The sequence below is a fragment of the Mesoplodon bidens genome (assembly GCF_964165515.1).
Source record: "Mesoplodon bidens genome assembly, chromosome: 4".
NCBI lineage: Eukaryota > Metazoa > Chordata > Mammalia > Artiodactyla > Ziphiidae > Mesoplodon > Mesoplodon bidens.
The window spans coordinates 66,867,548-66,893,617 of record NC_138160.1 but is presented as its reverse complement, the minus strand read 5'-3'; the positions used below and the strand labels follow the sequence as shown (position 1 = coordinate 66,893,617).

At 37.4% G+C, this 26,070-nt stretch overlaps 1 protein-coding gene and 1 long non-coding RNA gene across 2 annotated transcripts; one reads left to right on the top strand and one right to left on the bottom strand.

Annotated features, from left to right (window-relative positions):
- Nucleotides 1-123: 123 nt before the first annotated feature.
- LOC308615224 lies at nucleotides 124-22,483 on the bottom strand. The gene is made up of 3 exons (XR_014015492.1): nucleotides 22,162-22,483; nucleotides 18,346-18,386; nucleotides 124-295 (listed from the first exon to the last, which is right to left on the bottom strand). It is a non-coding gene; the product is annotated as an uncharacterized lncRNA (long non-coding RNA).
- Nucleotides 22,484-22,575: 92 nt separating this feature from the next.
- RPS23 (ribosomal protein S23) lies at nucleotides 22,576-24,399 on the top strand. The gene is made up of 4 exons (XM_081230421.1): nucleotides 22,576-22,664; nucleotides 23,125-23,284; nucleotides 23,956-24,076; nucleotides 24,205-24,399. Exons 1-4 carry the CDS (start codon nucleotides 22,661-22,663, stop codon nucleotides 24,349-24,351), a joined length of 432 nt encoding a protein of 143 aa, XP_081086547.1. The 5' UTR covers nucleotides 22,576-22,660; the 3' UTR covers nucleotides 24,352-24,399.
- Nucleotides 24,400-26,070: the final 1,671 nt, after the last annotated feature.

Genomic DNA, 26,070 nt, shown 5'->3' with positions numbered 1-26,070 from the left:
TGGTGATCTGTCAAATAAAATGATATGAGTACAAAGGCTAAGTGTCATATATTTATTAATGTAATTGAGTGACAATAATATGCTAAGCACAGGCTTAAGTCTCTTTTGGCTCATAATTTAGAATACTGTAGTTTAAGAGATTTTCACATCAGACTGCTGATGCCAGTACTGGTGTTCAGGGAAGCCCATCACAGACAGAACCCTTCCTCCACCTCCCAAGGAATCATAAGGGAAATTACAAGTCTTACCATTGTTCATAACCACTTCTTTATTTGAAGATGTTGGAGAGCTGAAACTAGAAGAAAAAAAAATAAAAAGATGCTGAAAAAATATCTACATTTTAGATTTTATATGTAATTTTAAGGACATTTTGGTTTATTACATCTCAGAGTATAGGAGCAGAACCTTAGCCTGTCAAAACTGTTCACTTTTTTTTTTTCCTTTTTTTTTTTTGCGGTACACGGGCCTCTCACTGTTGTGGCTTCTCCCGTTGCGGAGCATAGGCTCCGGACACACAGGCTCAGCGGCCATGGCTCATGGGCCCAGCCGCTCCACGGCATGTAGGATCTTCCTGGACCGGGGCATGAACCCGTGTCCCCTGCGTCGGCAGGCAGACTCTCAACCACTGCACCACTAGGGAAGCCCAAAACTGTTCACTTTTGAATAGTGAATTTCTGATTTAAAAAGTAATACTATATATGTTCTTCAAGGAAAAGACTGAAAATTTTAAAGTAGAAAAAAATTTTAAATATCAACCCTAATGTTCATTCATTGAATAAACAATCTACTCTGAGAGTTTACTATATGCCAAGCAGTATGCTAGACACTGAGGTTTAACCAAAAATAAATAATAACCAAATAATAAAACATAATAAAATACTTTACAGTGAAATTTTATACCACATTGTACTGTTAACATATTAAAGCAAAAATATTCAACCCTTTTTATTTAATAAAAAGACAGACTCTACTGCCAAAAAGGTACTTCTGAAAATTATGAAGATATAAATTATAATAATATATCCTTCCAGCGTTTCACTCTACATACATTCATACACACCCTACACACAAATATAATTTATTTTTTATATCATTTAAACAGATTTTTATAACATCCTGTTTTAAAGCATGTAATTTTTTGACTTAAAAATATATCACAAATATGTTCCCATGTTATTACATATTTTTCTGACATAATTTTGAATTCCATGTGGTATTACATCATACAAATATATTAATTTATTTAAACTAAAAACCTATTAAGTATTTAAGTTGTTTCCAATTAATAAACAATACTACATTGAACATTATCATGGATTATTTGTTCATACTCCTGAGGAGTTCCTTAAGATAAATTCCTAGAAGTGAAATTGCTACGTTAGAAGATATATACATCTTTTTATCATGGAATATTGCAAACATACACAGATTTAAACAGAAAAATATAAGCTCCTTCACCCTCCCGAAGTACCTGTGCCCATCATCCAGCTTTAGTAATTATCAAGTCATAACCAATCCTGTTTTACCTATGTGCCCACCCACTTCCCCACTCTAGTATTATTTATGAAGAAAATATCAGAAATTATATCTATTTAGGTACATATTTCTAAAAGATAAGGACTTAAAAAGTAACAGCCCAATTATATCTAGAAAATATTAATAGTTCTTTAATATTAAATATCATATCAGTTTAAATCTCCAATTGTGTCATGTCATAAAAATTTTTAGTTTACTGCATATTTTTAATTTTTCATAAGTTGTACCTGTAATATATGAGAATGCAGATCAAATTCTATTTTTAGAGATTCCTATCCAAGACCTGTATATATAACTATCATATAAACTCAACATTTTTACAATTAGAGAAATATATATATTACACATTATTATCTATATGCAAAACATAATTTTGGATAAAGAGTTACTAAATCTATATTATAGTGAAATGCTTTAGAATTAATTATATGGAACCAATTACAAATTAAATGCACCACTCTCCTTGTAATACAACCTCTAACAGCTAGTGAGAATTTCTTAAGATGATAAATTGATAACTATAATGTCTACTAGATGCTGTTAATAAATTCATATATGCGTGCAATTATTTTTTCACTTTATCAGCTCTATTGACATATAATTTAAGTACAGTAAACTGCATTAATCCATTCAACGTGTACAATTTGATGGATTTGGGCATAGACATATACCTATGACACACTGCCACAAAAAAGATACAGAATATTTACATCCCACAGAAGTTTCCTTATGCACTTTTGCAGTGAAGAGATGTTTCCTTCACCTCAGCCACAGGCAACTACAGACTTACTGTCAATTTAGATTAGTTTGTATCTTCTCCAATTATAAATAGAAGCATGTAACATATATTCTTCGGTGCCTGGATTCTTTCAGATTTATAATGACTAAAATTCACTGATGTTGTTACATGTATCAATATTTCATTCCTTTTTATTACTGAGAAATATTTCATTGTATGGATATACCACATTTTGTCTATGAACCCATTGATGGACATTTATGGGGTTTTGTGGAGTATGTTTTTGTTTCTCTTGAATACATACCCAAAGTAGAATGGCTGAGTCATAATGTATAAGTTTGTTTAACTTTTAAACTGCCAATCGGTTTCAGCACGTGAGCTTTCCTGTAGCTCCACATTCTTATGACAAAACATTTGGTATTGTCAGTCTGCTTAATTGTAGCCATTCTAATGGGCATGGGTTGCTATCTCATTGTAGTTTTAATTTTCATTTCCCTGATGACTAATAATGCTGAGCACCTTATGTCTAATGGCCATTCATATATTTTCTTTTGTAAAGTGTGTGTTTAAAACTTTTTCCAATTTTTAAAAATAAGCTCATGGTCCTCTTATGAGTTGAAAGAATTATTTGTATGTTCTAGATATAAGTTCTCTGTCAGATATATGCATTGAAAATCATTTTTTCCATTCTATGTCTTTTTCATTTTCTTAATGGTGACTTTCAAAAAGCAAAAGTTTTAAATTTCAAAAGTCTAATGAATTTGTTTTTCTTTTATTGTCCATTTTTTTGTGTCTAAAAGAAATATTTCCTAACATAAGGTCACAAAGATTTTTTCTTGCATTTTACCTAGAAGTTTTAAAGTTTCAGCATTTACATTTAGCTATGTGAGGATCCATCCTGAGTTGATATTTGTGAGATAAGGTACTTGTAACATTTTGAAGACTGGAAGAAAGAAAATGTCCTATAAGCTTCCAGAAATAAAAAACAAGAACCATGTAAGGATTCAGAAAATGTATTTCTTACACAAAAGCTAATGGAGGACATGCTCCACCAAAGTAAGGGATAAAACCAAGAAAGAGGAAAGCACAGGTTCTAATAAACAGTGGATCAAACTCAGAAGAACAGTGAAGAGAAACCTAAGGATGACTACTGCACATCAGACCTAGAGAGAATCAATCCAGATTGAAGCAACAGGACAAAAGGGCTCTGAAGAAGGGAAACCTAGAGGGAGATCTCTATGCAAAAGGAGGATCTGAGAGACCATGTTATATGTTAAATACTCTGTTGATAATAAAAGGAAGTTGTTACACAAAATCTAAAATGTATAAATTGAGAAATCATCTGCGTATATCATTTAAATAATAATATTTAATACATACAGTGGTGGACTGTATGATTGTTCCCAACTAACTCCCTAGGAACAGCAATCCCAGAGATGAATGTATCCCTGTCTTTGGCCATATTCCTTGTAGTACCTCCCTGTGGGGGCAATATTTCCTGCCCCATCATCAGGCTTGGCTATATGTCTTGGAATATGGGCCAATGGAATATGAGTGGAAGCAATAATGTGCCAGTTCCACAGAAACTTTAAGAGATGTTACATGCGTCTGCCACCCCTTGCCCTTTTCTCTTTGATATGGTAATGGCATGTCCAAATAGAGACTGCTCTTTCAAGTCTGGGTCTTGAAATGAGAAGACATGGGAAACAGAGCTGGAGCAGGGCCATGGCAGCCCACCTGTAGCTGTCAACATGTAACAGGGGTGAGAAATAAATGTTTGAGATTGTAAGATTCTGGAATTTTGGAGTTGTTTGTTACTAGAGAAAAGCTGACGAAATGGGAGACAGTTTTTTAATAATTTATTATGTGTCTTGGTACCATTTGATTGTTTTAACCATGTATATGTATTACTTTGATAAATTTTTCTAATTTATTCTTTTTTAAAAGATGCCTTACTTTAAAAATTTATAAATTAGCATTCTGATTTATACTCTGTCTCTTGTGAGTATGGTTAGCATTAATCAGTCCTCTGAATCAAATCACACCTAGGAGCACTAAGAAATTAAATTTCCTAAGCAGCAAGCGTGAGGCTCCAATCAAAATAATCATATAACCACAACAGATATATGCTTTAGCCAAAAGATCTCTACCTAAACTCCAAATTCTATAGTACAAATTAAACAGTAACTGAATACATGAAAGAAACACTAACACCCCAGAAATATTTCTTGAAAAGTTTCAAGCTTTCTAATATCACCATATACAAATAAGATTTTTAAATTTTTTTAATTTGAACTTTATCCAAAAATCATAATTCATGATACAAGGTTAAGGATTCAATGTTAAAATGTTTTAATGAACAAAAACAGAAAATTGAGATATATTTTACCTAAATAAGATAATAATATATCAAGTCATTTGAAAATATCTAGTCAGCAAAGGAGTTTAATGTTTACTGAATAAAAGTATATGATTAAATGAATGAGTTATCATATCATTAATATGCTTGGCTTGAGACTCTACTAATTAAAATTTTCCACGTGTTCTCTAATGAAAAGCTCTTAGCACACAAAATAGGCTTATTTTCATTTCAATGAATCTATGGACATACAGTAATGCTGCTATATTCTTTTTCAAATAAACTCTAATTTGGATAGGCCTTGCCCACACCCATAAGCCTAAACTAATGAGGTTTTAAAGGAAGCCATAGTCTCAACCAAAGACAAAATACAGTGCACATGCATTTTCACATCACTACATGATCTCTGAACTAAAGTAGAACTAAAGGATTATCTGGTTAAAATTATCCATGTGAATAAACTAAGAAACACTGATTTTCAATGTGAAAAAAGTAAACCTACATTAGCACTAAAATATTCAGACCCTTTTCCAGTAAAAGGGAACTCTGCAATACATGAAAAGTAATCAAGAGCCCTAGGCTTGCAGTGGCTGGTGAAATATTTTTGATTTACCAGGTGTTCCATCATGAGTCTCCCAAGTATGCCTTCATGAAGATGAAGGTGAAGTAGGTCCTTCATGGTTCTGCTCAGGGTGAAGATCAGGTTCCTACCAAGGCCTACAAGGCCCTGAAAGGCCTCAGCCTGCTAGTTATGCTCATTTGGCCTCCGCCCCTCTCTCCTCCAGCTACACTAGCATTCTTTAGTTCAGTTCCCTGAATGCTTCATGTTCCCTTCTTCCCTCATAAGAGTCTTAGCACCTGCTGTCCCCTCTACCTGGAATGTTCTCCATCCTGCCCTTCGCCCTACCTCCTTGTCATGCCCTCCATATTCTCCAGATCACAGCTCAAATATAACTTCCTCAGAAACACTGTCCCTAACTTTTCAGACTAGTTCAGATCCCCCTATTATATGTGTTCACAGTCTACCATACTTTTCTTTCAAAGCACATTTCACAGTTTATTTGTAATAATATCATTCATTTGATTAATGAGCACCTCTGCTCTAGATGTAAAGGTCCATGAGGGCAGAGACTATATCTGTTTTGCTCACCATTGTACAACCAGCACCTAGCACTGTGCCTACTTAAAAGTATCAAGTATTAAAAATATGTGTTACATGCATAAATGAACTAACAATTTAATGAACGAACAAACTCTGAAAGGCAAGTGAAAAATGGGAGATCACGGGGGGTGCTGTGTGAGAGGGAAAAGATTTCCTTTTTGTTTAAGTATAAACCCAATTTGAGGAAGGAATATGTAAATGAAGAGTGACGACCCCTACTTTCTCTAAGCTTAGGTAACAGGTATCAGGCTTAAAATACAATCACCCTTCCTAGAGACTTAAGAACCTTGAATTACTCATAGAATTGAAATATATTTTAAATTCCAGATCTATGATTTGAAAGAACATTCACAAAACAGCAACTGTTGTTTCCTTCATAATGAATTAATATGACATATTATTAGATTCAAATGATCATTGATTTGTATGATTTCTAGGGTCTCTTCTGGAGCTAAAATTATTTAAACCCATTAATCTTGCTTCAAAAACAGAATTGGGATTTTTACAGTTCTTGGTGTATATTTTACCAGTGTAATACACAAATCAGTCATTTCTGTATAAACCAGGTGAGGAAACATTACTAAGCTTTAATCACCTAAGGAGTATAGGTCACTTATTACTTGAAAGTGAACCTGAAGGAAAGCACTAACTGATTTGGAAACAATGTGGGGAAACAAATAAAAAATACCTGTACTTACTGTTTTTATTAGCTGATGACCTAAGCTTTCCTTAACACAAGTTTTGGCAGATCATCCTGCTTGACACCTTCCTTTGTGCTCACACTAAATCCCCTGATGGATTTGTTGCGAGAGCACATAATGAGTAATTGGGGGATATGACATAAGTTAATTGCTATTCAGATTTTGCATGTTCTTCTTTATACAGAAATCTCTATATGTTCCCTTACATGGTATGGAAAGAAGCCAAAAGGACAAAGGAAATAGAAATAGAAATTTTGCTTGTTAGTTTTAAATAGTATGTACTCCACACAATTACTGTCTCCTACCAGTTAAAATGATTTAATACCTGTTCTTTGGGGGACAGGTAACATATTTCTGAGGTTTTTAAATGTGTTCTTACTCTCTTCTCACATAAAAGCAGCAGGAGAAACTGAAATTAACATTTACTTATAAGTATAAAAGAAACATGAACACTGATTTGAGTCATTTTCTCATAAAGATATACTTTGATACATAATACAAATGTTTCTTGGATATTTTGAACAAATAAATTAACTCTTCCCTCTTATAATAAAGATTATGTTTTAATCTTTTATTTATAAACTCTCGTTCAATGATTTTAGTAGCTACCAAATGATCTAATCTAGTATATCCATTTTGAATTGTTAACAAATGTAGCTGTGCAACAATATAAAGAAATTACAGAACCACCTAATTTCATACTTGCACTGAAGTTCGCAGATGCATTATATTAAAAGATGTGCAGTTACTCACCTTATGTTCTTCCTGGCAAGTAACTGCTCCAAGGTTAGTGAAAATCCCATACATAAAAAAATAAAGTGAAAAACTAAAGATTTTTCTTCGCATCAAGAAATGAATCCGTTTTTTCAAACCAGGCACATCTGTTAATTCATAAATGCAAACAGAGCAGAGGCAGTACTTTTTACGCCTTGTGACTAACTAATATATTCAACCAATAAAAAGATTGCTTTTCCAGGATGTATTATGTATGGGAGAGGGTGGAAGGAGGGGCCTGATACTGCTTAATTTAGAGCACAGAGTGAAACTAATGAGTCTGTTTAGGTTGTTTGATTATTCATCACAATGAAAGATTATTAAGCTCTTTTTAGAAATTGGCATAGTTTTGGTACTCTCTTAAGAATCTCATAATGCTTTTCAGGAAACAAATTCTCCTCAAAAATCTATGAAGTATACAATATCATATGCATTTTTCAGGTGAATAACTAAGTAAAACTCTCTGAGGCTAAACTAATTTTATGTATGTATCCTAGAACACAGTTTCCTATTGAATTCATGACTCTCCATTTGCTGAGAGGCATGGAATGCAATGGTAAAGCACACTGGCTTTGGAGTCAGACAGCACTCAAGTGCATTCCCAGCTCCAGCTCTTACTAGCTATCTGATATTAGGCAAGTTACTTTTCTTCATTTGCAGAGTAGGGACAAAAGTACTTAACTCAAAGAATTGTTGTGAAGATTAAACAAGGCCCTGAATAGCCAAATCTACCTTGAGAAAGAAGAACAAAGCTGGAGGTATCACACTTCATGATTTCAAAATACATTACAAAGCTACAGTAATTAAAACACAACAGTACTGGCATAAAGACAGACATATAGAACAATAGAACAGACTAGAGACCCTAGAAATAAATACATGCACATAAGGGTAACTGGTCAACAAGGGTGCCAAGAACATACAATGGGAAAAGGACAGTCTCTTCAACAAATGATGCTGGGAAAACTGGATACCCACATGCAAAAGAATGAAATTGGATCCTTATCTCACACCATACACAAAAATCAACTCAAAATGGATTAAAGACTTAAAACCTAGAAGAAAGCATAGGGGAAAAGCTTCAGGACATTGGTTTCATCAATAATTTTATGGCTATGCTCCCAAAGCATGGGCAATAAAAGCAAAAACAGACATAGGACTACATCAAACTAAAAAGCTTCTACACAGCAAAGGAAACAATCAACAGAGTAAAAAGGCAACCTATAGAATGAGAGAAAATATTTGCAAAACATACGTCTGATATAGCATTAATTTCCAAAATATATAAGGAACTCCTACAACTCAATAGCATAAAACAAATAACACAATTTTAAAATGGGCGAACAATTTGAATAGACATTTCTCCAAAGAAGACACACAAATGGCCAACATGTATATGAAAAGTGCTCACTGTCATTAATCATCAGGGAAATAAAAATCAAAACCACAAGGAGACATCATCTCACACCTGTCAAGGTGGTTATTATCAAAAAAAAGAAGTGTTGTCAAGGATGTGGAGAAATTGGAACCCATGTACACTGTTGGTGGGAATACAAAATGGTGCAGTTGCTATGGAAAACAATATGCAGATTCCTCAAAAAATTAAAAATAGAACTACCATATGATCCTACAATTGCGCTTATGGATCATTATCCTCAAGAATTGAAATCAGGATCTCAAAGAGGTATTAGCACTCCCATGTTCACTGCAGCACTATTCACTATAGCCAAGAGGTAGAAAAAACCTAAGTCTCTGTTGATGGATGAATGGATAAACAATACGAGATATATACATACAATGAAATATTATTCAGCCTTTAAATAAAAAGGAAATTCTGCGATATGTGACAACATGGATGAACCTTGAGGACATTATCTAAGTGAAATAAGCCAGTCACAAATACTACATGATTCCATTTATACGAGGTGTCTAACAGAGGCAAATTCATAGACTCAAAGAGTGGAATGGTGGTTGCCAAGGGCTGGGGAATGAGGAAATGGGACTTGCTAATTAATTGGCACAAAGCTTCAGTTAAGTAATATTAATATATTCTAGAGATCTGCTGTACAAGACTGCATCTATATTTAACAATAATGTACTGCACACTTAAAAATTTGTTAAGAGACTGCATCTCATATTGTGTTTTTATCACAATATAATAAAATTTTAAATAAATAATTAACATAGATGAAAGCCTTTTCTTACTTCAATGCCGAGCTAAATAAAGAATATCTATTGTTATTCCTTCTTTGCCAGCCTCCACTTCCACCCACCACCACCTAAAAAGCATCAAACAAACAACAAAATTCCTAACAGTTGTTTTATATAAAAACATACAATTAAAAAGCCACAATAAAGAAAATCCTCCAAAATTAAAGTGTCAGCATTTTTGACACTTAAGAACCTTGATCTTTTTAATGGCAAACTACTGGTAGCTGAAAGGGGCTATTTGTAAGTGGCATTTCAGAGAGGATGCATTATAGGAAGACTTGGGACTTGACCCTGATGAAATACTACCTTCTTCACTGTCCACTGTGCACAAATACCATCTTCTAACATGGCTCTAGGGAGCCCTATAGAAAATGAGGAGATTAAATCACAATGACTGGGAGAAGTGGGAGAAATAAGGAAGAAAATTGCTAATGAAAATTATAAAATAAAAAAGGTCTGTCCATGCCCCATCTTATTCCTACTTCTCAGCATGTATTTCTTTTCTTCTCTGTTCTTTCACTGCACCCAACTTCCACCCTTCACCTTTTCTTTTACCTTTCTGTCCTCTTCCTGATTCCATGGAATTTCAAGGAGCAAGACAGGTCTGGGCAGGAGGAGTTTTGTCATAGGCAGTGTTGCCAAATAGAATTTGGGACACTTGGTTAAATGTGAACTTCAGATAAAAAAACAAATAATTTTGTTACTAAGTATGCCCCATGCAATACTTGGGACATATTATACTAAGAAATTATTTGTTGTTTATCTGAAAACTAAATTCCACTGGACATCTTGTATTTTTATTTGCTAAATCTGGCAATCCTAGTCTTAGGGACTCTCTGCTACTCACATTTTAACATGCATACAAATCACATGAGATTTTCTAAAAATGCAAATTCTGATTCAGTAGGTCTGGGGTGGGGCATGAGCTTCTTTGTTTCTAACAAGTTTCCGGATGATGCTGATGCTGCTTGCCTGAGGACTGCTCTGTGAGTAGCAAAGATCTAAAACATTGTTCAGTAGAAATAAAATAAGAGCTATTGTACATATGTAATTTAAAGTTTTCTAGTAGCCACATTGAAAGAATTAAAAATAAGCAGGTGAAATTAGTTTTAATAATATATTTTATTTAACCTGATACATCTAAAATATTATTCCAAACATAAGTAATTTTTAAAATTATTAATGAGATATTTTACCTTCCTTTTCTGCCCTAAGTCTGAAATCTGGTATATTGATTTAATCTACACTTATACACATCTCAATTCAGACTAAACAAACTTCAAGTGCTCAATAACCACATGTGGCTAGTGGCTGCTGTACTGGACAGTGCAAACACAGAACATCTCCAGCTGCCAGAGCAATACCTCATAGTCTCCCACGGTAGTAGAAGGAATACCTGATCACATTGCTCCTCAAACGCCTGGTCAGGAGGAGGTGAGAGCCCAAGCCCATGATGATCCTGTACTGTGATAATAATGGTTCTGTGAACACTCAGAAACCACAGTGTTAGTCCCTTAGTGCTTATCATGTAACAAACTTTCTTGAAAATACGCTTCCTTTATATTTTCAGGCAGATAGACATATACAATATTTTTTATTTAAATCAAGTATCATTTTAATATATTTTATGACTGGATGATTCTAAAATTTTAATATAGCATTCTTTCTGTTGTCAAAATTTTTTCCCATTTGGTTAAGAATATTTAAGGCAGAATAATTAGTAGTTAGTAGGTTTCACACATGTATTTTAGAATAGAAGTCACACTTAAGATGTGATTGTCTGAGAACAACTCATCTTGTGACTCTGGAGGAGAAAATCAGTGACAAAAAAATTGCTAATATGATAACTTGCAGGCTGCAAAGCACAGGGTATCACCTGTGTGGCATTGTACCTGCCTGCTCAGATGGCTAAGGGGTCTCTGTCCAAAACTTTGAAGGTCTGAGGTTTTTCCCAACTTGGGAGCTAACAGGTTAGCCTGTTATGGCTTCGTGGATGCTAGCAGAAGACAAGACTCATGGGTCAGAGACAAAGGACTTTATTTACTACTCACCACAGAACAAGCAGTATGAGCATCAGTCTATTTGTGTTAGTTCCCTTTGCCCATAAAGCAATATAGGCGGGCCCAGATGGATGCTTGTACACACGGTGGGTTTCATTTCAGGAGAAAAACCCTGAGTTTCTAAGGCTATAAACAAACCTGCCCCTCTGCTAGAGAGAAAGACATTATTTCTACCTTTCAAGGCTGTTCACTATACAAACATCCTACAGATATTCCAAAACAAAGAGCAATTAGTGACTTACAAGATAAACAGAAAATACAGAGGTGCATGGAAAATATTCCCTCAACATTTTCCATGAGACAACAGGAAGTTGTACATCCATGCTGCCTTCTTTTCAACTGAAAATACTTGGATTTGCCTCATTTTCTGATTTACTATATATTATTAAATGAAATGTTACCTGAAAATATGAATATCAAAAGTCTATCTTCCATAATCATATATAACTATACAGAATTGAGTTCTCATGGGAAAAAAATGGATCTATCTTAATTCTAATATTTACTTCAAGGAGCATCTAGCGTTTGTCAGTCTCTATTCATCCAAATGCTCTCAGACTGAAAATCGCATTAGTCAAATGTTCAAATCAATTACAATGGTCTTTGCACACTGATTCAAAATCCAAATCCATATACCTCCTACAAAGCCTGCATGACCTGGCCCTTGCTGGTCTCTCTCATCTCATTTATGGCCGCCCTTCTTCCACCACGCTCCAGCACACTGGCTTGCACTCAGCTTCTCAACACCCTCCATATGCCAAGCTTTTTTGCACCTCAATGATTCTGCACATATTGTTCCTTCTGTAGGGATCACCTCACACCCCTCTAGCTCTCCCTGCCTCCTGTTCACTCTCATCGTAACATATATCACAATTTGTACCAAGACATTTATTTTCTTGTTACTTATTTACATTGCGTTTCCTCATCAGAAGGCCTGCTCCATGAGGGCAGGGAACATGTCTAATTAACTGATGTACACCAAGACACTGCTGGTCCAAGTTGGTGCTAAATAAAGTGGACAGAATAATGAATAAACCTATCAAAAATGTTACATAATTAATTCCCACTTCATGCCACATGGCTGTGACTCCTAGTGCCTGAATAATTAGGCAATTGTAGCTAGAAAATCAACTAATTCAAGTATTCCATCAAATTCAGTAGCTTGAAAATGCAAATGGACAAAACCCACATTATATTAGTTTATTAGCAGAATACCATAGTATGTATGTACTTCTTGCTCCTTGTCAGGGGTGTGACTCTGTGATGGTTAATGTGTGTCAACTTAACTGGGCTGTTAAGTACCCAGATACTTGGTTGTGTCTCTCAGGGTGTTTCTGAATGAGATGAACATTTTGAATCAGTAGACTGAGCAAAGCAGATTGCCCTTTCCAAGGTGAGTGGTCCTCATCCAACCCACTGGAGGTCCAAACAGAACAAAAAGGTGGAGTAAGGGAGACTGCACTTTCTCTACCTGTCTTGTAGCAAGGACATCAGTCTTTTCCTGTCTGACTCAGACTACAAATGGAACATTTGGCTCTCCTGGGTCTCCAGCTTGCTGACTATAGATGTTGGGACTTCTCAGCCTCTATAACTGCAAAAGCCAACTCCTATATTAAATCATATATTCATATTCATATGTGTGCATATATATGTATATATCTCCTATTGGTTTTCTCTGGACAATCCAGACTAATATGGATTCTTTATCAAGTTCAGAGCCTAATTGCTGCCATGATTTCTACCAATTTTCATCAAATCAACTTGAGTTGATTAGAATCAGGTTAGCAAATGAAACACAAGTGCTTCTGATTTAAATGTTAATGTTTCTTACTTGAGATCCCCCTTTGACTTCGTGGAATGTGGATAATGTGCCAAATCAGTGGCACACTTTTACATTCTTGCTTCTCAAGCTAAACTGAACCAGGAGGCCTGATGTTTCATAAATCTGTCCATTATGCAAACATTGATTGTCATATGCTAGATGCCAGGAATACAAGGTAAAAAGGACCTAGTCTTTGCCCCAAAAAAGATCTCAAACGAGTGATATGCAGAGATGTGAACACATAATTGCTGCGGTAAACACTTTGGGGACGTTTCACCTAGCAAACTTCGCTGAAGTCCCACCTCCACTCCAAGCAACGGCTGATTAGATGAAGGGGAGAGAGGCAGGTATATAATAGACAAAGAGATTAAGAGATGAGTCATAACTATCTCTTTTGAAGAGTCGAAGCAGCTTTCCTAGGGAAGAAAACGCCTCTACTGCTCTCAAAAATGCTCTCACAGGCACCTGCACAGTCCTCACCTCAACAGACAGGAATCAGAGTTTTAATTCATAAAATAAAACTCACATTGAGAATATGTGCTATTTGATGTTGCCCTACACTTTAAGCTACCGTTTATAGAAAGAGCAAAATGGATTGTTTGGACAAAAATTAATACTTCAGAGCATTATGTACAACTACTCGGTAAAAATCCAAGATGTTGTCTGCTACATAATTAACATAAGCCTGGAAATTTTAACTGAAAACCTATATAAGTAAATTTCAAAATTCATTGGCACATAGTACAAAAAATGATCTTATATATGAACTGGTTATAGATTCATTCATTTGGGTTATCTTCATAATCAGCAATGACTGCTAGAACCAACAAGATGAAAAAGTAATGTTTTAGAGCAGTGGAAAAATTACCTCTGTCCTTTGTGTAGCTATAAAAACCCAGAACCCCGCACTTCTTTTCTTCCTCTCTTCCTCCACTTCCTCATTCCTTCTTTTTCTCTGTTTTTTTCAATTTATGGAAAAAAATCTTGTTTAACCTTATTTAAAGTCCTTTAAACAATAAAAATCTTAGTAACAGAAAATGCTCAAAATTTTACACATTTACTTTCATAAAAGTTTTATGTTTATATATTATAATATTAATACATTTAAATAATCTAGAAATAGTCCTGGTGAAACTTCATTTTACTATGGAATGAAAAGGCAGAAAGAGTGACACCAGCCATTCTCCATCACAAACATCAACTGGTCCCCACTGAAATCAGACAGCACAGATTTGGCCCATCTACAGGTTCTTAAACCTCTCCAGGGAATAAGATTCTAAAACTTAATGTTCCATTGAGTGAAGAAATTTATTTTCTTTTCCTAGTGAGAAAAATTATCTTTCATTTCTTATAATTCAAAGGTCCCTGATGAAATAGAGGCCTATGTTCTTTTGTTTGGTTTTCAGCCAAGTTAGAGAACACCTGGAGAATAACTTTTAACATGCATATTAAAATAACTCTCTTCCAGGAGCTTCACAAAGGGCATCAAAGAACAGCATTGTCAATTCCCCTTAGATCCTACACAGAGGTTTAATTAAATAACAAGATTTTAAAGATCAGGCTTGAATGTTAGTAAGATTATATGGCAATACACATATTTCTTTAGTTCCACAGAATAGGTATATGAGAAGAAACAACAACTACATCAAAAAGTAGCTAGAATGAGAGGATAAGAAATCTCATTAATTTTGGATAAAGGAAAAGTTGTGTTTAATAATTTAATCAGGTAAAATGAAGCACTCAACATTTATTAATAGTAGTTATACAGAGCGTATACACACTGGTCTTACTTTTACTGCTTATTCTTCCCCACTTAAAGCTGTTATTTTTATTTTATTATTTTTTTTGCAGTACACAGGCTTCTCACTCTTGTGGCCTCTCCCATTGCAGAGCACAGGCTCCAGACGCGCAGGCTCAGCGGCCATGGTTCACGGGCCCAGCCGCTCCGCGGCATGTGGGACCCTCCCGGACTGGAGCACGAACCCGTGTCCCCTGCATCGGCAGGCGGACTCTCAACCACTGTGCCACCAGGGAAGCCCCATAAAGCTGTTATTTTATCTTGTCACATTTCCACAGCAACTAATGCCTCCATTTTTATAGCTAAAACACTAGGAGTAACTTCTAACTATTCCAAATGCTCCAGAATCAATTGTCAACATTGTTAAAACTCTTAGCCAATCTTCCCCAAAAGCTAACTTCTTGCCCATACAGAACAAAGAAACAGCATCATCCTTGACCTAAGTCTCCTCATCAACTGATCTAATTTATGAAGATCAATCTTTCTTCTTAGTTGGGGGGCTCTGAGAGAAGTCAAATAATAATACTCTTCTGCCCCACCTGAGTGCTAAACTAACTGAGATATAAAACAAGGAGTAAGACAAGCAGAGGCCCAAATACCATCTTTATTACTATGAAAGGCCAGGTTGGAGGACAAAGCTTAGTGCAGGAGCAAAATGGATTGTAACTGAACCCCTCCCCGCAGAAGACAGACATGGCAGCCTATCACAGCAGCACTGGGCTCTCAATAGGAAAGAGAGGCCTGCCCCAGAAGAAACAGGAGGAAATGTGTGCTCCATGGCAGGCTGGGTCCCATAAAGGAAAAAAGGAAGAACTGAACATGCCTAAACTATTTTTTCTAAATTTACCACATGAAGAGAGATGTCACCTCATCTCACCTGGCATGGAATGAGTAAATTGGCAGAGAAATAAGGAGTTAAACTAATTTAACACCTTCTACTTGGAGGAAATACTAGGAAAAACTTGTTCTCCTTCCTGCCCCTATTCCCCCAACATTTTAAGAACCACCAAATAGGATCTTTTGTGACAAAGTGTCTGTCGGTTTTCACATATCTCTAGTAACCTATGGATATGGGGTTGCAATTTATATTAAGAATACTTTAATCTTAACAACTATACCCCTTAGATTTCCTGGTGTTTTGCTGGCTAGAAAATTATTTCCCATCAATTTTGCACCACATATACTTTACGTTCATCAAAAAAAATTCTAAACTCTTTAAAAATCAAAATTGTGTCTTATAACTAATCTAGAAACCAACAAATGTGTTCTGGTTAAGAAAGTTAACTTCTTTAAGTCTCAACTTAAATGGTAAAATGGGTCTAATAACAGCACCTACCACATAGGAGTTGTTCTGAGGATAAAAGAAATTATGCATGTGAAATCCTAAGCCTGACACTAAACAGTACTCAATATCTGTTAGATGGTCATGATGGTGGTGGTGGTGATAGTGATGATGATGATGTCAATGATTTTGCTCTTTCCAACATGATCTAACTCCAAATTATATTCTGACCCTTATGACATCTCTCCACCTCCAATGCTACTTATCTATGATCTCTCACCTATTCTACTGCAACAGTCCCCTCCTTGGATAGCCCGAGTCCTCTCTTGTCCCTCCGTGGTGGCCTACCATGGCGGGCACAGTGATATTTTTAAGATGCAGACCAGATTTTGTCATTCTTTCACCTGAAGCCTCCAGTGGCTTCTCATCACACTCAGAATAAAACCCAAACTCCTTATCCTGGCCTACAGGTTGGACGTGAGCTTGATCCTGCCCACCTCTCAGACTTCACCTTCCTCTGTTTTCCAGCTGGCTCACTACACTTTAGCCATGGCAGCTTTCTTTTCCTCTAATTCCTCAAGCTGATTCTTGTTTGGGTACCCTTTTAGAAAATTCAGGGTCCAAGGTCAAAGGAAATTCTGTCTCCTTTCAGGCTCCAAATTACATAATAAGTTCTTTATCATGAAGTAAAAAATTCAAAGCTCCAAAAACAAAAATTAAATCCTTTTTAAAAAATTTTCATAGCTACAGTAATCAAAATCCTTGGTTCATAACACATTCTGACCATTGGTTCATGCTTTATTTATTTGTTGGTTTATATAATAATATAATAATTAAACCCACTACCTAAAGTAAACATAACCCAACATCCAACTATGATCCCCACTCTCTCCACATAATGTCACTATCATCCTGAATACAGGATACAGAAGACCTGAACAGCACTATCAACCACCTTGGGCTAATTAACATTTATATGACATTCTTCCTCAGCAAAATATACTTTCTTTTCAAGTGTACATGGAGAATGCACCAAGAGTGACTATATTCTGGTCCATAAAGCAAACCTCAACACATTTTAAAAATATTGCAATCAAAAAAGGATGTTCTTAGACCATAATGGAATTAAATTAGAAATAAATAACAGATATTTAGAAAATCTCCAAATATTTGGAAATTAAATAACACAATTCTAAATAATCCATAGGTCAAAAAGAAAATCAAAAGAGAAATTAGCAAATGTTTTGAAATGAATTAAAACTAAAATATAACATATCAAAACTCACAGCATGCAGCTCAAGCAGTACTTAGAAGGATAGTCATACTACATATATTAAAAAAGAACAAAGACCTCAAAGCACTGACATAAGCTTCCATTTAAATCTAAAACAAGCAGAAGAAAGTAAATAATAAAAAAGACCAGAAATCAATAAAAATGAAAACAGAAAAACAATAGAGGAAATGAGTGAAAGCAAAAGCTGGTTCTTGGAGTACATCAATAAGATTACAAAACTTCTAACTGACCAAGAAAAAAAGAGAAAGAAGATACAACTTACCAATATCAGGAATGGAAGATGAGACATCACTATAAATCTACAGATATTTAAAAGATTATAAAGGAATAGTACAAACAACTTTATGCCCATAAATTTGACAACTTAGATGAAACAGACAAATTCCTTGAAAGGCACACATTACCAAAGCTCACTCAAAACGAAAGAGATAACCTGTATAGTACTATATACTACTATGTAGTACTATACATTCACTGTTAAAAACCTTCCAAAAACAAATATATATAAAATACATATATTCATGCATAAGAGAATGTCATAACACCTTTATGAAACAATTTTGAAAACTTAGATGAAACAGACAAACTCTTTAAAAAAATGACTTACCAGGTCTGACTCAAGAAGAAATCACAGTTCTCTGAATAGTTCTGTAAATTAAGAGACTTAGTTTAAATGAGAGATTTAATTAAAGAGATTTAAGCTGAGGTTTATAACCTTCCCACAAAGAAAACACCCAGCCCAGATGATTTTACAGGATGTTTTACTAAACTTTCAGGCAACAAACCATCCCAACTTTATATGAACAGTTCCTGTGAATATCAACTCAGTTTGTAACTTGTTTTCTTGCTTTCTTTCAGGTGTTCTTGCTGAACAAAGGTTCTTAATATGGTCAAATGTATCATTCTTTTCTTCTTCTTTAGAAATATTTTCCTTTCCTAAGTTCATGGAGATATTCACCTTTGTTTTCTATTAAGAATTTTAAAATTGTATTGCTAACATACAGGCCCTCAATCTGCCTGGAGTTGATTTTTGTTTTTAGCCTGAGATGGTGATTCAATTTAATTTGGGTAACCACTTTTTGTGCAGTTCCATCTGTTTGACAATCCTTCCTTTACACATTGATCTGACATCTAATTCTGTCATTTAATAATATTCTATACTAATTTTATAGGACTCTTTTGCTGAGCTCTCTATTCATTAGTCAATTTATCTACTTCTGTACTAATGCTGCACTATCTTACTTAGCCTCATAGAAATTTCTCATATCTGGTAGGGCCAGGCCTTCAGAACTGTTTTGCCTATCCCTGGCTCTTTACTCCTCCAGCTTCAATCTCATGGAAAGAGAGATTCCTTATAATCACTCTCAACTCCCTTGCCCTTCCTCCATCACATTCACCTAACTAGATCCCACTCCCAGGCCTGTTAAAAGCTAACTCTCTACCTACTCAGTCACTACACTGAACGAATCTGAACAATACACAAAACCATGTTAACTGATGTAACTTTGTAACTATGGTTTCAAATGGGTCCTCAAAATTGTTCAGCAATCCTACATTCTCGTCAATCTATCCTCCCACACTTCTAAATTAGAAGGCAAAATTCATGTTGAGACCTAATCCCCAATGTGATAACATTAGTAGGTGGGGGGCCTTTGGGAGTAAATTAGGTTATGAGGATGGAGCCCTCATGCATGGGATTAGTACTCCTATAAGCAGGCTCCAATATGTCAAATATATCTCAATAAAACTGGAAAAAAACACACAACAACAAAAAAACAGAATATAAATAAAAGCGACCCCAGAGCTGCCTTGGACCTTCTGCCACTTGAGGTTATTGCAAAAGAGTCTATGAACTGGGAAGCAGGCTCCCACCATACACCAAATCTTATAGCACCTTTGTCTTGGACTTTCCAGTCTCCAGAGCTGTGAGAAATAAATTTCTGCTGTTTATAAGCCATCCAGTCTATGGTATTCTGTTACAGCGGTGTGACTGGATTAAGACACTATTCCTCAGTAAAACAGAGGTAATAAAAGTATTTACCTTTCAGAATTATGAGAATTAACTGAGTTAATATATGTAAGGCACATAAAATATGTGGCACACAGTAAATACTATTTAATGCTAGCGTTGTTATTCTACGTGATTTCACATCTTACCCCCTCTACTCAAATCCCTTTTCCCTACTCCTTCTCTTCACTGAAGACCCTGCTAATTTCATTGAGATAAGAGTAGTCAAAAGTGAAGTTCCACGTCTTATCAACAGATCTTCCAATTTACTTGCAGTTGTACCCCTATACTCTGCCTTCTCTATTACTGTAGACAAATTGTTATTATTCCTCAGGTCAACTCCTCCACTTAGGGACTTCTCTGGTGGTCCAGTGGTTAAGACTCTGCGCTTCCACTGCAGGGGGTGCAGGTTCGATCCCTGAACTGTAACTAAGATCACACAGGCCGCATGCACAGCCAAAAGAAATTCCTCCACTTAGGCACCCCTCTGGTCTACTCAAGGACTTGCTCATGCAATCATCCCTTTTCTCTATGAAGTATCTATTTTTTACTTCTCTACTGGAATAATCCCATCAGTACACAAAAATGTCATATAATGGGCCCTCTTAAATTCATCCTGGCTCCACAACCCTCTCCAGATATGGCCCCCTTTCTCTGCACATTATAGAAAAACTCCTTGCAAAAACTGTCCATAATTGCTGTCTATAGTTCCTTCTCTCCCATATTCTCTTGACTCCAACCCAATCAAGCTTACATCTTCACCACTCCACGGGATCCCCTCTTGACAAAGGCACCAACAACCTCCACATTGCCAAATCCAAAAGACAATTCTCAGCCCTCTTCTTACCCTTCCTTCACACTTGCTCACTTCCACCTTCTTCACTTGGCTTTGATTAGAGTACAGCATTGGCCACTCCTTCTCAGTCTATTTCGCTTCATCTCTCTTTCATACCACTAAGTTTCCGTGTGCCTAAGGCTCAGGCATCCAACCTCTCTCTGTTCCACCTACAGTCATCCCCTAAACGATCTCACTCAGAGCCATGGCTTTCAATGCTATCTATTCACCTCTCCTGAACACCATACCTGTATATCCAACTGCCCACCTCACACCCCTACCTGGAAGTCTAACAAACTTCTCAAAATTAACGCATCCCTAACAGCACCCTTAATATCCCTTTCTAAATCTGCTCCTCTCCCAGTATTTCCCATTCTGTAAATAACACAAGTAATTCAGTTGCTCAGGTCGCAAATCATAATTAACTTCCCTCTCACATCCTATAGTCCTGAGCAAATCCTGTTGGCTCGACCATCAAACTGTAAATCTAATCCAACCACTTTTACCACCTTGGACTGAGAGGGGTATCATCTCCCAACTGAAGTAGCGTTAACACTCTCCCAACTGGCCTCACAGATTCATCTCTTAACAGTTTTTTTCTCCTCACAACAGCCAGAGTTAAACTATAAAAATATAAACCCTATCTTGTTACTCCCCTGCTGAAAACTTTCCAAAGGCATTCAATCACAGGAAGAGTAAACAAAGTCTTGACCATGGTCTACAGGCTCCAAATGGCCTTGTGCACCTCTCAAACTTCACCTAGCACACTACTCTTCAAGCACTCAGCTCCCCCCTCCCTGATCCCTCAGTTCTTGAGAAGTGCCAGCCCATTTTACTTATGGAGAATCCCTCTTCTTGGATCTCCCATACACTTGTCTGAATGGCTCCCTCTCTTTAGGATCTCGGCTCAAATGTAATCGCCACAGAGATACCTTCTACCACCACCCTAGCCAAGGTAGCCACCTACATCCCCAAGTCACTATCACCTAACCAATTGCATTTTCTCTATAGCACCTTATCCATATATAAAACTATCTTTTTATTTTAAATACACTTATATTTTGTCTTCTCGTACCTAGAATATAAACTTTATAAGAGCAGAAACCCTCACTCTCTTGTTAACTGTTGTATCCTCAAGTGCCTAGAACAGTGCCAGGAACAGAGAATACATTTTAAAAACGAGCTGTGGTGGGCTTCCCTGGTGGCGCAGTGGTTGAGAGTCCGCCTGCCGATGCAGGGGACACAGGCTCGTGCCCCGGTCCGGGAAGATCCCACATGCCGCGGAGCGGCTGGGTCCGTGAGCCATGGCCGCTGAGCCTGCGCGTCCGGAGCCTATGCTCCACAACGGGAGAGGCCACAACAGTGAGAGGCCCGCGTACAACAAAAAAAAAACCCAAAAAACTAGTTGTGGAATGAACCAACATCCCCGAAAACTTTCATATCTATTTCATTCTCCAGGAGAAACTGAAGTTTAAAGACTCAATTAAATGAATCACCCAAGATTCCACAACCAAGACGGCAGCTTTGAGGTTTAAGGCCGGGTCTCTCACTAAAGCATGGGTTTTTAAATACTACGTCACCTTGCCTCACTAAATGTTTTTCAATTTACTGTACTTCTTGTGAGTAGGAGTTAAGGCTCCGAGGTCTAATTTTCCAAACTGTAAGCATCCAGGCCACCACTCGACAGCACATAAGACCCACACGCCTGGCCTCTCCGTCCTCCGACCCAGCGCCACAAAGCCCGCCCTGTGGGTTTGCCCAGAGCGCCTGCGCCATGAGCGGGGCTCGTGCAAAGGCTTCTGGGATTGGTAGTCCCTGTTTCTTCTGTCTAAGGCATTCACATAAAAAGAAATAAACCACAGTGCAAATTAGATACCTCTGAAGTGCGCACAAATTAAACACGATGCAGATTCTGGAAAGTGGTGCAGACTTCTCGTTTTCTACCGAGAGGCGCCAGCCGGACCAGGCGCTACGCAGACAGCCGCAAGGGCCCTCATCTGGGCGGGGCTTGCTCGCGATGGTTTGTGGCTCCTTCCTGCACTGCTTCTCTCTTTCGCTCAGGCCCGTGGCGCCGGCAGGATGGGTGAGGTGTCCCGGGCCGGGGTGAGGGGGTTACGCGTGCAAACTGGGGTTTCGGGGACGGGCGGACAGATAGAAACAGAAGGGTGAGGGAGAGCCACGGCGGGTAGCAGATGGGCAGCGCCGGGGGAACGCCGCTGCCGCAGGCACATGGCCGGGCGGGAAGGAGCCAGGGCTGCTCGGAGGCCGCGGAGCCGGAGTTCAAGAGGGACGCGGGGGCGTTGGGGAGGGCGCCGCTCCCCCGAGCTTTGGCGCGGGGCTTCGTTCGTTGGGGAGAGCACACCTGTTGGAGCGCTTGTGTCCACGTCTTAGTTGGTTCAAGGGAAACTTTGCGGTTCGGACCAGGGCCAGGGTGTGATGTCAGAACCTACCGGCCTGTAGTCTAGAGGAGGCTAGTACCTGAGATAATGTAAAATAAGGTTTGGGTGTTTTTACTGGGGATCTAAGGTGATTTTCCATTTTAGGCAAGTGTCGCGGTCTTCGTACTGCCAGGAAGCTCCGTAGCCACCGACGAGACCAGAAGTGGCATGATAAACAGTACAAGAAAGCCCATTTGGGCACAGCCCTGAAGGCCAACCCTTTTGGAGGTGCTTCTCATGCCAAGGGAATTGTGCTTGAAAAAGTGTAAGTGAAAGTCCATCGCTGTTTCCTTCATGGTTTTAGTGTGGTAACTCGGGATAGATGCGCTTAAAGAAAGCTTCATGTAAATTCTAGGTCTTTGTGTATCTGCGTTTTTTGGGAAGTTAAATAACCCCCAGAGGTTTTTAAACTTTCAACATTAGTTTGGAGGGAACTGGGGTGGCATTGGAGGGGAGAAAGTAGCGATAATGAAACAAGGGACATTATGAGAGCTTAATATGTGTGGAAACTAAGTAATTCACACCCATCAACTATTTCATCTTTACAATTACATCTCTTCCGGTGAGAAAACTAATATGAAGAAGTGTCTTGCCTGATGTTCTACAGCTAAGATTGAGCCACATGAATTTGCCAGCACTCAACTGTTTTTTGACTTTACGAAATGATCCCATCAAATTTAGTGGTACTGATTTGAATCCAGGATTTCTAGCTCTATTTCTTGGTTCGTGTTTTACAACTATAAAGAGGCCAGAAGTTTCCCCTGTTGGTCTAATGAAACTAAGACTAAAGAAAAACTTGGTTTAAGTTTAGCAATTTAGGATTATGTTGAAAAGGTAGGAATACTACAATTTCTAATAAGTTTTATGCTTAATGAACTAAAATGTGTCCCTTTTCAGAAAGGCAGCTTACTGTGTTACATGCTGTTTATGTTTCAGAGGGGTTGAAGCCAAACAGCCAAATTCTGCCATCAGGAAGTGTGTCAGGGTTCAACTAATCAAGAATGGCAAAAAAATCACTGCCTTTGTACCCAATGATGGTTGTTTGAATTTTATTGAGGTAAGTGTTTTAGCCTGTTAGCTTCTGTTTCTGGGGTAGCAACTGTTTCCCTCAGTTGTTTATAGGATGAATGGGTATTTTTGGTGATTGCCACTTACACCAGAAGTAAACTGTTGATTTTATTCCAGGAAAATGATGAAGTTCTGGTTGCTGGATTTGGTCGCAAAGGTCATGCTGTTGGTGACATTCCTGGAGTCCGCTTTAAGGTTGTCAAAGTAGCCAATGTCTCTCTTTTGGCCTTATACAAAGGCAAGAAGGAAAGACCAAGATCATAAGTTTTGATGATCAAAGCAGGATAGTAATAAATTTCCATATGCCGAAAATACGTTTTGTGTCTTTTCTCACCACAGAGATGCATTGTATGCTTTACCAATTTTAGGAGATTGGGAAAACAGTTGATTCAGGATTTTCTAGAGTAAATGGAATTCATAACAAATATTTTTCCCTTCTCCATGGAATAAACAATACTGGTTAAATCTGAAATAAATATACAGTGTTCCTGTGTAAGGGCCTAAAAAACTCTTTGAGCTTCTAGTGGGAATCATCTTGGGATCCCTGAGAAATGTATTTTCCTGGATCCATATCCTTAGGGACCCAATATGATAGATACTATGGTCAGGTTACTCCCTGCTCTGGTGATGTTCATTTATCTAAAAGTCATCAGGATCCATCTGGTAATTTTGTGTTTATGATAGCAAAACTTAGGCACTACACAGTTTAGTAGACAGGAGTTAATGGAAGTGTATTCCAGGCAAATTAAGGCGTAAGGGAGACCAGTTATGGAAAGATTGATCTAAGTACTCTTGTCTTGAGCTTGTCAGTAATATAGATTTTGATCTTGAGATTTACTTCGAGGCACACAAAGTAGTGGAAGTGACTAGGTAGAAATGGTCCAGATGGGTTGGTTGTCTTTTGGTAACTGAAGTGGGTGTTGGTTGGGTACATAGGGGTCCTCTGTCCACAAATTGCTTGAAGATTTCGATAGGAAAAAATGGTAAAATTATATCTAAAAAAGTTTATTAGCCTTATGAAATCTGTGATCTGAAGAACTGCTTTTGGCAGCATTAGTAGGTATGAGTTAATTTGTTCTCTGAGTTATGTTTAAGATCTTTGGAAAATGGAAATTTTTGGCTTACTATCTCCCATAAGATCAAGACCAGGATCCATACCTGGCATAGGAGACCCTGTGTGTTGTCTTTTCTCTGCCTGCTCAGCAGCACGACCTCTCACTTGCTCAAACCTGCATTCCCCAGCCAGCTTCAGGTAGTGCCTGGCAGGTCACCTGCTGCTCCTTCCACCTCAGACCTCTCTGATCCCAAATTCACACTTCACACTTGTGCTTATACTTGTACTCTCTGTGCTTATACTTGTCGCAATTGTGTGATGGTCTTTCCACGAGGGTGGAGACAGGCTGTTTTTTATTTTTTTAATTGAAATATATTTGACATATTACTAAGATGTACATGTTAATTTGGTACTTTTTTTTTTAATAGGGGAAAAGCTTTTATTCACACACACAACTTGAATAATACCAGGGGAGTGTACTAAATTACCAGTGAGCAAGTTGGTTTTCGTAGACATGTTCTATCTTTAACAGGCTTTCTCCACTGAAAATTTCAACCAAAGATATCAAACATAGACGTACACACATAGTACCATTCTCTAATCAATTCCACAGGATTTGGAGAGATGAGAAATCTCTTTCATGAGAGCAGGAGCTAATAAATACATTGTCAGTTTGCATATGCTTTTCTTTGTAAACATTATTGGAGTGTAATTGCTTTACAATGGTGTGTTTCTGCTTTATAACAAAGTGAATCAGCTATACATATACATATATCCCCATATCCCCTCCCTCTTGCGTCTCCCTCCCATCCTCCCTATCCCACCCCTCTAGGTGGTCACAAAACACCGAGCTCATCTCCCTGTGCTACACAGCTGCTTCCCACTAGCTAGTTGTTTTACATTTGGTAGTGTATATATGTCCATGCCAC